Genomic DNA, 12,500 nt, shown 5'->3' with positions numbered 1-12,500 from the left:
CTTTGCTGCTTTAGAGAGCTCATTCGACATTCTAAAAATGGATGCAATTTCAAAGGGTAGCCAAAATGTATCAATTAGCTTGACATCTAGGTCTCTTTAACAGATCTATAAATTTCCAATTTCCTTTGCCATCTTAACCATGGTAAATCATCTTGAACAAGATCATTCTTTTGAACAAGAGGCCCCTTATTAGCTGAGATCAATTGAGATTAGAAAATGAAAAATACTCCAGATGCTGAGAACTCTTTATGAAACCACATTTGTCAGATGAGTGTTGAATGAAGATTAATGTGTTATTTTCAGTTTCTAAATCATTGATTTACAAATTTCTTTTCTATATCTCACTGCTGGGTTAAACACTAATGTATGTGTGGATGGTTTACTTGCTGGGAAGCATCATCTCTCTCCCACTGAACTTATGTATTAATGGAAGGGAATGATTTTTAATGTAAATGTGCTTTGTTTGCATACCACATGCGGTCTTGAAAGTAGTACACACTACAGTGGATGACGTAGTTTTCTGTTGGATTATAAATCATTGACTAGATTCTTTAAGTATCCATTGATTTTTATCTTTTTTGCTAAAATATGAGACCCTTACTGCATAGTACAGACCCCATGTGATCTGAACTTTGTGTGCCTTCAGAGGAAATCTTAGCATTCTTTTCTATGGACTTCCTTCAAACTCTAATATAATATTTGGGTATTTCGTGTATAATATATTTTGTATTAAAATTCTCTTTAGTGTTCTTTCATATTATAGAACAATATACTACTTTATTAATCATCATGCCTTGACAAGAATGTAGGCTGCAAAAAATGCATAGAGAATAGAAAATACACTCAAAGCTTTATAGAGCCATGATTTAAGTGATTTCAGTGATTAAGAGCACTCTTGCTTGTCTAAGTTAGGGTTATTATTGCATGACGAAAAAACATGGCTGTCTTAGTTAGGGTTACTATTGCTGTGACCATGGAAACTAAAGAAATGTTTAATTCAGGCTAACTTACAGTTCAGAGGTTTAGTCCATTATCTTCACGGCAGCAAGCATGGCAACTTGCAGGAAGATATGGTGCTAAGGAGGTTAGTTGAGAATTCTATATTCAGATCTTGGGAGAAAGAGTGAGAGTGAGGTGGGGGATATGGAAGGAGAGGGAGAGGGAGAGGGAGAGGGAGAGGGAGAGGGAGAGGGAGAGGGAGAGGGAGAGGGAGAGGGAGAGGGAGAGGAACAGGGACAGGGACAGGAAGAGGGAAAGGGACAGGGACAGGGACAGGGACAGGGAGACTGCCATCTTTCTGAACATTTGAAATTTCAAAGTCCACCCCCAGTGGCACACTTCCTACAACAAGGCTACACCTACTCCAGGGTCACACCTCCTATTTCCTAATGACCAAACTTTCAATCTATGAGCCAGTTAGGGGGCATTTTTATTCAAATGACCACAATGACCAAAAGTAACTTGGGGAGAACAAAGTTTGACTTACATACCCAGAGCCATTGTTGATAGAGGGAAGTCAAGGCAAGAACTCATATAGGGTAACATCATGGAAGCAGGAGCTGATGCAAAGGCCGTGGAGGGGTGCTGTTTGCTGGCATGCTCCTCATGACTTGCTCAGCTTGCTTTCATACAGAACCCAGGACCACCAGCCCAGGGATGGTACCCCCTACAATGAACTGGGATCAGCATTAATCATTTATTAAGAAAATGCCCTACAGGCCTGTCTTCAGCCCAGTCTTATGGAGGGAGGCATTTCCTGAACTGAGTTTCCCTTCTCTCAGGTGACTGTACCCTGTATTAAGTTGACATAAAACTGGGCAGTACACAGCTCTATCCTGAGGACCCGAGTTAGGATCCTAGCATCCTTATTGGGTGGTTGCCACCCACCTCTACTCCAGCTCCAAAGGATCTGACTCTGTTCTGGCCTCTGAGGATACTTTCGAGTGTGCACAGCTGCATACACACTCAAAGATAATAACAATACAAATAAATCTTTAAGAAATCTACTCAAGGAAAACAGTAACTAAGTGCATGAAGGAAATTCATTTACTAGGCACTAATTTCCCTGTGCAAACTTTGTGACTTCTTTTCATTTTTCAAATAACAGCTTAGTTTTCCCTTTTCCCCATGCTCTTTTTTGATTTCATGACAAGATCTGTTTTCTATGTTTGTTATAATGCCCAGATTTCTCCTCAGAAATTGTTATAACCCTCCTTTATCAAGTCTATTATCTGTGAAACAATTTGTTTACTTTTTGGGTTCCCTGTAAGCTGCAAGCTCTGTGAAAACAGAAAGCATTTCTATTTGTTCTTCATTATACCCGCTAAGCTTTCCCCCACAGCGGAAGGATGGAGAGATGGTCTGTGTGCGTTTCGTGGACGACTGAGGAGGGAGCTAGTTACACAGCTCATTACCCTTTGGTTCCAGGTTCGGAGTGTTCAATGTTCTCTCAGCACCACCACCAAACAAAATGTATAATTGGTAGACCACCAGATAATGATTTAATATACTGGATACATTTCTATTTAGGTATACATGAATTTAATAATGTTTATGGGATCCATAACTTTTTTAATTAAAAAAAATTTAGAGACTTTTGTATGCAAATACTATATTTACATCATTTCCTTCCCCCAACTCTTCCCTTGAGCCCCCAATTCCTTCTCAAGTTCTTGACCCATCCACTTATCTATAAATCCACATACATATATACACACACATGCATACACATACACGCACACAAGTGCACATGCATGCACACATCGAGTGCACGTGTGCGCGCGCACACGCACACACGCACACACACACACACACACACACACACACACACACACACACACACCTGCTGAGCCCGTTTAGGCATGCTTGTATGTATATGTGTTAAGAGCTGGCCCACTGGGATTGGATAATCCTCACCAGGGATGAAGTGCGACAGGCTTTTAAAAGTGCTAAGATAAGAATGAGTCTTTTCCATGAGGGAGCCCCCATAGGATCTAATATTTTCAAGGTCATAACAACCTCTCCTTCATTTCTTGTTATCTAATTAAACAAATGTTCAATGAGTTTCTGTTCTTGGTGGGGAAGTTGTATAAACAATGAAAAGAATGAAATCTTACTGTGCAGCCCAGGCTAGCTTGCTTGAACTATGGGAGCACACCACCAGACCGGACTGGTAAGACCAACGAAGAAGGATTTACGCCTGAAGCGTCCCTTCCACTCTGATTGCTTTTGTGAATTTGGCCCAGCTACTGATTGAGTCTGAGGTACTTCATCTATTGGAACAAATAAACTATTTTTATCCTGGAAAGAGTAGACATGCAGCAGCTTCACAAAGACACCTTTGTGTAATTATGAATGAGTCAGCAGGACTTTTAAAAAGATATTACAATAGACATGTAGAAATAGCTATTTTGTCAAGTCTATCTACACACAGTTGATAATGCAGATAGTACCTATGACACCCAGAGGGTGCCCGACAGATTACAATGGTTACTTCCAACTTCAAAAAGCAAGTTCCAGCTGGATTTCCCAGCATCATAGATCTAGATCTAGAACACACCCAATAAAGGGGAGGTCAAGTGTCCAGCAGTGGGAACAGCTGCATGATGTGATCAAGAAAGTAAGGAAGGAAACATATTCTAGGAGCTTTCGATAGTTAGCAAAAATACTGGTTACATTGGACACTTAACAAATTAGAGTAAAATGCATGTTATTAACCATATGCTTTAGATGGTCAGTAGGATAATACAAGAACCTGCGGCTATTATGGCTGTGTGTGTGTGTGTGTGTGTGTGTGTGTGTGTGTGTGCAAACGTGCGCACAAGCCCACAAATGTGCATGTGTGTTACTAGTAATCTCAATGTTCAATTTTTGGCAAAAATTTCAGCTAGATACAACAATGTTGGATACAAATGGATTAATTGGCCATGATGGCACTACTGATTGGCTTACTGGTATTAGGTATCAAGGTGAGTTTGTCACTGATGGATGCTGTCTCTAGCAGTGGTTTGTTTATGATCACAAATAGATTCTGATGATGTTGTTCAAATACGGCAGTGTGGCATATTAGGCAAATCCTTGGAAATGGCTAATATGCCGCAGGCCATTTCTTGACGAAGCACTTCAAATAGGTTTCCAGTTGTATTCTAGCATCAAACCAAAGGCTTTGCTTCCCCTCCAAGAGGTAAGGCAGATAAAATCACCACGGAGGAAAGATGATTTATTTTCTCCAGGGTATTTTCTACTTTCTGTTATTTGGATATCCATGTAAAGGTGTTTGACAAAGATCCAAACACAGGAGCAGCCCCATTTAAGGTTCGGATACACAGCAGTCACACTGTACGTTTGGTATTCCTAATTACAGAAACGAATATGGCCATTAAGCACATACAGAAGTCCTTTCAGAAAAGGGGTGGTAATCGTTTTGTGAAGATCACCAAGCACACGTCACACGGGACTGTACACATACAGAGGCTAGCCTAGCCAGCACAGCCTCTGCTGTGCCCACATCTTCATGGTCGGAAAAGTCGGTGTCCTGCATAGGACACCCACTCAGAGGAACGTGACAGAATATTCTTGCTCATAAGAAAAGAGATTGGAGACAGGAACACTGTGAACTCTCTCACACTCTCAAAAGAGCACTTGCATCTTCAGGTGAGCCACCTGCACTCACATCTTTCCGGCCTGGCCAGACACCCTTGGATAGATTTGCTTTTCTCTGAGCCACTTTCTCAGCAGTGGCTCTTAGATGTGTCCCTAGTGCAGACAAAGAAGTCCCTTGCTCCTGGCCAACTTTTCTGGGTTCCCTGACTTCCAGAGGGCGGTGGCGCAGGCTGCCCTGCCCCTTCCCGGGTGGCTATTCGAGGGCGGGGCCGAGCCGGGCCAGGAAATGCCCGAGAGTGGGTGTCACCTGCCGAAACAACTTGTTGATTCCCAGGAGCATTGTTGGCTCCGACTGTGGCTCACCTGTCTCCAGATTGCTGGGACGCTCGCCCCGCACTCCTCAGCCATGAGCAAGTTGGGCAAGTTTTTCAAAGGGTCCCGTTCCTCTCGGACCCGCACGGCTCCCAGCGCCCAGGAGGCCCTGGCTCGCCTCCGGGAGACCGAGGAGATGCTGGCCAAGAAGCAGGAGTACCTGGAGAACCGAATCCAGAGGGAGCTCGCCTTAGCCAAGAAGCACGGCTCCCAGAACAAGCGAGGTAGGCTGTGTCCCAGGCCAAGCTGCTCTCACTCACTCCCAGCCCTTCCCTGGGGACAATCTCCATCTATGAGTCTGCGTCCATCTAGGCCGGCTGGCTTGCCTTTCTAACCTACCCTCCCCATACCCTCCCCCCACAGGGCCCGGTGATTGAAGGGAGCTGAGCTAGGCGCTTGCCAAGCTGGCAATATGTTTAGCTCCAAAAATTCTAGTAATCGAGATAAGCAACATTTGTATGTAACATTTAAATGACCCAAATCAATTCACGATGAGCCTGGAATCAAAACTTTTAAAGTCAATATGAATATTACTGACCATTTTTCTCTTGTCTTGAATTCATGTCTTGGATTTTAATGGCACTTTCTTTGTTAAAGTTCTTTTTTATGTGATATTTTCCTCATCAGTTTTGTGTATTATATTTGAGTTTTAAAAATATTGCATTCAAAGGAAGTTTAACTTTGGAGTGTATGTTTGTGTTCAAGTCACAAATACAGTTTATGTGTAAATAAATATTTGGTGAAGCATGTTCTATGATGTTCTGGTTTATCTTGTTTCTTTCTATTGAAAACTTCAGCTGCCTGTTGTGCACTTGCAATCTTAAAAATCCAGAATCAAGGTATTAAATATTAAGTTTCCTATCTGGCCTTTAGTACACACAAAGGACTTTGAGTCAGAAGTGACTCTTGGTGAAGCCTGTCACACCTTGAACCTTTTGCTCTTTTTCAGAGTTCATTGGTTTGTGCCACATAGTGCTCTCTGTTAGGATAGTCTCAACAGCACACAGTGGTATGCTGTGTACATGCAAACCCAGGGAGGAGATGAAGTGGTTAGCTCCTAACACCAGAGCAGTGGAGACCCCCCTCCCTGCACTGCTCACTGGAAGTGGCAACGGGTTTGCTTACTGATGAACTCTGAATATTTGTAACCCTATGTCTGGCTTCTTTACTATAAATAGTTCCTGGAAGGAACCTTTCTCCTCATGCCCATCCTCTTTTCCCCATCTTTCCTTTGTATCTTTCATGATGGTTTTGTAGGTACCGAGGGTAGAACCCAGTGCTCCATGCATGCCAGGCAAATGCCACATCCTCAACCCAGGTTAGTCACAGTGAAGCCCTGGGAAGAATTAGCTCACCCTGTTGACACTCTTTTGTTCAACTCAGGAAAGTTGTGACGTCTCAGGGAGGTGACCTTGGCTCTTCATCTTCTTATAAAAGAAGGGCCTGGATATACTCGCTCTTATTACCACGACAAAAAGGCCAAGTTTCATTCTTTTCTGCTATTGCCTGTGACTTTAGCCACAATACAGCATGGCTTAGAGTTAAGGACTGGTTTCTATTTTTATTCCATGTTGAAAATATTTTGGGAACTTAAATTCGGTGACATTTTCTAAACAGAGACCATAATTATAGCTGGCTAAAAAGTCAGTGTTCATGCTGTGAGGCCACGCTTCCTCATTGGCTAGCCGTGCGCTCTGTAGACTTGCTGAGTGTCTGTCATAGCATGGACACCTGGTCGTTTGTTTGGAACTCTGTGGGTTTTTTTGCTTTGTGTTCAGTGGTAACTCAATAAATGTCTATTTAATATGAGAATTTGAACATCTACTTCTAGGAACTTATAAAAATGTAGATTTGCTTTCAGAGAGGAAATGCAAAGTAATCTGGGTTATATTGGCTTCCAGTGACGGTGCCCTAAGGTGTATCACAAGCTTACATGATAAACAAGGACGAAACATTTGAAGAGAATGCTGAGTACCAACCCAGCTTCCTTAAATTGGGGAAGTTACAATGCACTGTGAGCAAGCAGTCATTGGAGCAAAGACTGATTCATCATCTAGATAGGTGAGTTCAATCCAGTGGCCCTAGGAATAAGCAGAGGCTGGCTTGCATGAGACCATCTTTAATACAAGCTATGGAATGATTTAGTCACAGGCCTATGCATTAGAAGCTCCAGCAATAGCATTGTGTCTCCCAAATAAGCCAGATAACTCCAGAGACACACAGCCATTCTCTTTTATTAGCCAGCCACTAAGAATACTTTCAGAAATATAGGAAAATAAGATCCAAAATATTGAGCACTACAAGGTCCCTGTGCTACATAATGACACTGTTAGATTAGCTGTAATTTACAGTGTAATATGGGAGACAGTGCATTCTCAGTTGAAGCTTTGCTTCCATAGATGGTCACCTAATGTGTCAAGCATCCTAGCTGAACGGTCAGGCACTGTGAGACCAGAAACCACAAGTTCTTCAGTGATGAATGTTCCACAACAGAAACAGACAGCATCTTGAATACTCAAAGGGTATTTTACTGGTGAAATGGGTAACTTAGTTTTTATTTATCTTAAAAAAAAAAAAAGACCTGGAATTCTCTGACAGTGAAGACAATAAAGAAACCAGGGCAGACTGCTCTGAAACCCAAGCACTGAACTACAATGTCAAACAATTTGTATCATAAGAACCATATGAACTTCCTTAAGAAACTAATTCAGGATGCTCATAAGCCCCCACGAGAAGCTCCTGAAATGCTTCTTCTGGAGTAAGCAGAGGTCATAGGAAGTAGATATTTCTCACTCAGGTTTTGGAATGACAACAGAAAGAGAAAGACTAGGAATGAAACAGTTCCTCCAACTTACCAGCTCTTTGAATATCAAATCATAAGTTATTAAATTTAATGGATCACTATAGTTCAGGCTGACCAGGCTGGCCTTGAACTCAGAGATCTGCTGCCCCTGTATTACAAGTTCTGACAAGTTTTGAGAATAAAGTCATGCATGCATCACCACTCCTGGCTACTCTGTGTGTGTGTGTGTGTGTGTGTGTGTGTGTGTATGTGTATATATATGTATGTATGTATGTGTGTGTATGTATTGGAAGGGTTTTTCAAAACAGAATTTCTCTGTCTAACAGCCCTGGCTGTCCTGGAACTTGCTTTATAGACCAGGCTGGCCTTGAATCACAGAGACCCATGTGCCTCCTGAGTGCTGGAACTAACGGTTCACACCACCATCCACAACCCTAGCTATTTTTTAAATAAGCGAAATACATGCCAAAAATGAATCTCGTTGATAAAATTACAAATATTGTAAATATGTAGATTGACTACCATGGTTTAAGGGTCCTTTCTAGTCCCCCAGGTTTGAATAGGTGATGGGCATCTTTTGGACCCATAAGTAAATGTCAACATGGTACCTATTTGATCTAAAATCAGGGATAATGTCTGTCCACTGGTTGGGATGGATTCTGATGGAATGTTCTTCCATAGGGCATATTCCAGGGACTGTCACTGCCTGCTTCAGTGTTTTAAACATGGTGTACTGGAGCACCCGAAAGGACAGAGTTAGAGTTTCACTGGTCTCTAAATCAGATAAACAAGTTGCTTTGCCAACTTACTACTGAATATTTGCTTAGCAACATTCATGCTGATCCATTTTTTCCTGAAAATTGGTTGAATTATAACTAGCAGTAAGGAAATGCACAAGAGGTTAACCCTGACCTCTGACCTCAGACTTCTCTAGAGGTCATCATTTGCTGTGTCCTGGAAAGAGTATGAAATGCACACAACTAATTGGCCTCTGCACCTGTGGTGTCACGATGTCAAGGAGCTGACGGTCCCAAAGGGTAAACAGCTGGAGAAAGATTTATAATTTAATTAAAAACTTCAAGAGGCCTGAGGTGTTTAAGTACAGTTAATTCAGATTACTAGAACTCTTGCTTTATACCTAGTGATCTGTTTTGGGCAAAAGTAGATTTATTATACATCACTTACTCTGTCCCTACTTTGCTGTGTCACCGAGAACAGTGTATGGTCCTGCCTGTCTACTGAGGTCACCTGGACACCAGCGTCTACTCCAGAGATTCCCATCTAACTGCTTGGAACTGGACTCCAGTATCGGGTTTTCAAAAAAGGGCTTCCAGTTGCTCTGCCCTGGGTGGGAAATCTAAGTCCATTGTAATTTTCTACTGTTAATGAGGTTGAAAATCTAGGTCTCTCCCTGTTCCCAGCTTCCCAGTCCTTCCCACATCCCAGGATCCAAGAGCAATGAATATTTGTATACTTCTTTGAGATAGGGTAAGCATCCTAAATCTTTATGCCCCAGGCTGGTGGCCTCAGAAGCTAACTTGTGTGGTATCACACCTCAAACCTGTGCTGACATGTTGATTTGACCCCACCCCGTAGAGGTGTCTGTTTTTATTTCTTTTTGAGGTGTTTTAAAATGTCATCCCAGATAGATGGCTGGCATGCAATATTGAAGTTTAGTCATTATAATTTGACACAGAGTACTGGGTGCTGTTGTTCCAAGCTGGGCTTTAGAGAAGTCAGTGCTGCTTTGATTTGTAGTTCTTCCTGTCACTCTGCAGCTCTGTTCTCTGACAAGTCAGTTGGCCTGACTAATGACTTCTCATTTGGCAGCAAGAGCACAGATGCTCAGAGCCGTCTGGATGAGTGACATCACTGTGAAAAGCATTCAGTGGAATGTAAATATCAGCCCCTCGTCTATAACAAGTTTTTTGAAGTTAAAATTAGCTCAGATTTTTCTTCCAGAATAGCATTAAATAATCTTCATCTCCTTTCATATATACAGCAGGCACTTCTCCAAGTCCCCCTTCCCTCAACTTCCCAGATTCCATTCCCTTGAAGACTTTTCTTGTGCTAAGGCTGGCTTACTATGCTGGGGCTAGAGAAAGGCTGGTAAAAAGCCTGGGACAGGGTACTGTGACCCTCAGAGTGAATGCTGCCCTGCCTTAAAGCCTTGTGGCCCCTTCCGCCTTCTAGTCGTGACCCAGCTGCTCATCTTGTCTAGGGCCCAATCACATGTGTGGAGCAGGAACTCCAAGTGAGAAGGTGTGGATCTGGTCGAGGGTTATCTATAGGCCTTAGGCATTGAGCGTGTTGATAGAAAAGACCGGGTAAGCAAATTTAGGGAAAAAAAATCCCTCTTCAGGGTCATTATACACTCAATTCCAGTGAAGAGTGATGCCGGATCCATTTGCTCTCCACAGGGGTCTGTTTGGGGAAATGAGTTTCCAAGGCAGAGTTCTCAGTTTCCCTTGGGAGCCAGGGTTGTGAATGGACAAAGTTGAATTTTATTTTGGAATTGGATGCAAACATGATATTGCCAAGGCTGTGTGTGTGTGAGTAGACAGGTGTGTACTAATACACCGACATCCTATTCATATGGAGTGGGACTTTGTTCACAGCCTACTCTTATCTCAGTGGGAGGAGCCCTCTATGCTGTTGACTTAACTTTTTAGTACAGTTGTCTTTAACGACTTCTTCTACCTCAGACACTGGAGAGCAGAAGGACTTTGATATAAAGAGAGCTGCCAAAGAGTCGGCTGGTTGAATGCCAGCACAACTTGGGTAAAGTGAGACAACCATGGGTTGCAGGAGAATGGAGACAGCCTCCTGGGAGAGGTAGCTTACATGATGACCTCCTTTCTGAAGACAAAGTGTGTGGCTCTTGGGCCATGGAATTGAAATTTTTTCTGGATGTTTATTAAAATGCTCAGTCCCAGGAAGCCCTGGAGATTCTAATTTAGGAGCTGCTTAGTAGACAGCACACTCTGATTCGGAACACATCCAGTGATTGTGATCCTCACTGAACATGTGACTTGTTATTCAGTAGCCACTGAATTGGAGGAACTGACTGCTCTTGCTTTCTTTCCATTATTTAATGCATATTAATTTTTCAAACTAATAGGTTTTAAATTAATAGGTGTCTGTATACATACACACATCTATATACATACATATATACATAAATATATACTTATATACATACATACATCAACTTTGATGAGTCCATCCTCTTTTGTCCTATCCTCCCCAGTTTCTCTTCCTATCTCTAATGTTGCCTTTCTATGTTCAGTTCAGTTGTTTTGTTTCCATATATGAATGCAAACAGTAGGTACTTTTTTTTTCTGTATGGCTTATTTTGCTTAACACAAAATCTTTTAGTTCTCCATTTGCCTGCATTCAACAAAATTTCACTCTTCTGGATGCCAACAATCTATGGTGTACACACTGTTGTTTATATTTAGAATGTTCCCCAAAGGCTATGTTAAAGGCTTGGTCTCCAATTTAGCAATGTGCAAAAGTGGGCTATTCGGATTTTTTTAGTCATTACTTCTCTGATCTTATCAGTGGAACCTTATCTATTGATGGGACGTCATTTGATTGGATGTTGGAAGATGATAGAAACTCAGTAGGTGGTGCATCTTCAGTGAAACTCAGTAGGTGGTTTAAGAGTGTGGATCTTGTGGGTATGCACTTGGGAGTTCTGTTTCTCTTCTGTACCTCTCCCCTCAGTCTCCTGATTATTGGCTGTCATGAAGTAACAGACTCTTGTCACCTGCTCCCTGCCAAGATGTTCAGCTCTGCTGCAGGACCTAAGTAATGGAGACTGTAGACCAGGAACAAAGTCTAAAACTAAGACCTGAGGAAACCTTTCCTCCTTTAGCCTTCAGGGTGTTTTTCTCGGTGTTCTCACAGTGATGGGGTGCTGACTGGCACCATGCACACTGCATTTGCTCCATCTGTTCATCTGTGGGCATCTAGGTTGACTCCATGGCTCCGCTGGAATATGTGTCTGGTTCTTATGGATCCAGGGCTCTCTCAGAATATGGAAAATCTTAGATTTATTCCACACTCAAGGTAAAACTATCCATTATCTATACTGTTTTCTCGGCTTTTGGTTATCTGATTGTTTTGTGCTACCCTCAGTATGCTAGCTCCTGGAGAAAACTGAGTTGTATAACTAGAACATTAATCAATACCCATGTAAGTGATACTTTACAATCAACTGTCCCCCTGGCTTCTTCAAAATAAGTTAATGGAAAACACCCTGCCCCATGGTGCCCCAGAAACACCACTTAGACATTCATTCTGCAATGGGATAACCTCAAGAATCTATACTTGCCCTAAGAACTCCACCCACTTAAACTGTCACTTAAAAACTTCTAGCTTACCTCTCTCTCGATGTCCCTTCAGACCCTGACAAGGACTCTATATAAAACATACTTCAGCCACGTGGTTAGGTACTATGCAGCATGGAGTGAACTAGGTTTTTTTTTTTCTTGATTGTTCCTTAAATATTTTTTCATTTGTTTGTTTGTTTTCTGGAGTAAATAGAGGGTTTCACAGGGCTGGAAGAGAGAGAATCAACTAGCAAAAGTTGTTGTCTAACCTTTACTCATCCATTATAGCATGTGCGTGCTCACACTCACACACACACACACACACACACACACAGAGAGAGAGAGAGAGAGAGAGAGAGAGAGAGAGAGAGAGAGAGAGAGAGAGA

At 42.2% G+C, this 12,500-nt stretch overlaps 1 protein-coding gene across 1 annotated transcript in view; it reads left to right on the top strand.

Annotated features, from left to right (window-relative positions):
• Positions 1-4,904: 4,904 nt before the first annotated feature.
• Positions 4,905-12,500, top strand: part of Chmp4c (charged multivesicular body protein 4C) — a 25,724-nt gene continuing 18,128 nt past the window's right edge. Inside the window, exon 1 of the mRNA XM_028767501.1 lies at positions 4,905-5,198. Coding sequence (XP_028623334.1) covers positions 5,009-5,198 — 190 coding nt within the window. The 5' untranslated portion in view covers positions 4,905-5,008. The remainder of the gene's footprint in view (positions 5,199-12,500) is intronic.

This window comes from Grammomys surdaster, unplaced genomic scaffold (genome assembly GCF_004785775.1).
Source record: "Grammomys surdaster isolate TR1022 unplaced genomic scaffold, NIH_TR_1.0 63, whole genome shotgun sequence".
Taxonomy (NCBI): Eukaryota; Metazoa; Chordata; class Mammalia; order Rodentia; family Muridae; genus Grammomys; species Grammomys surdaster.
Note: the sequence above shows the minus strand (reverse complement) of the source record. Positions and strands in the feature narration are given on the sequence as shown.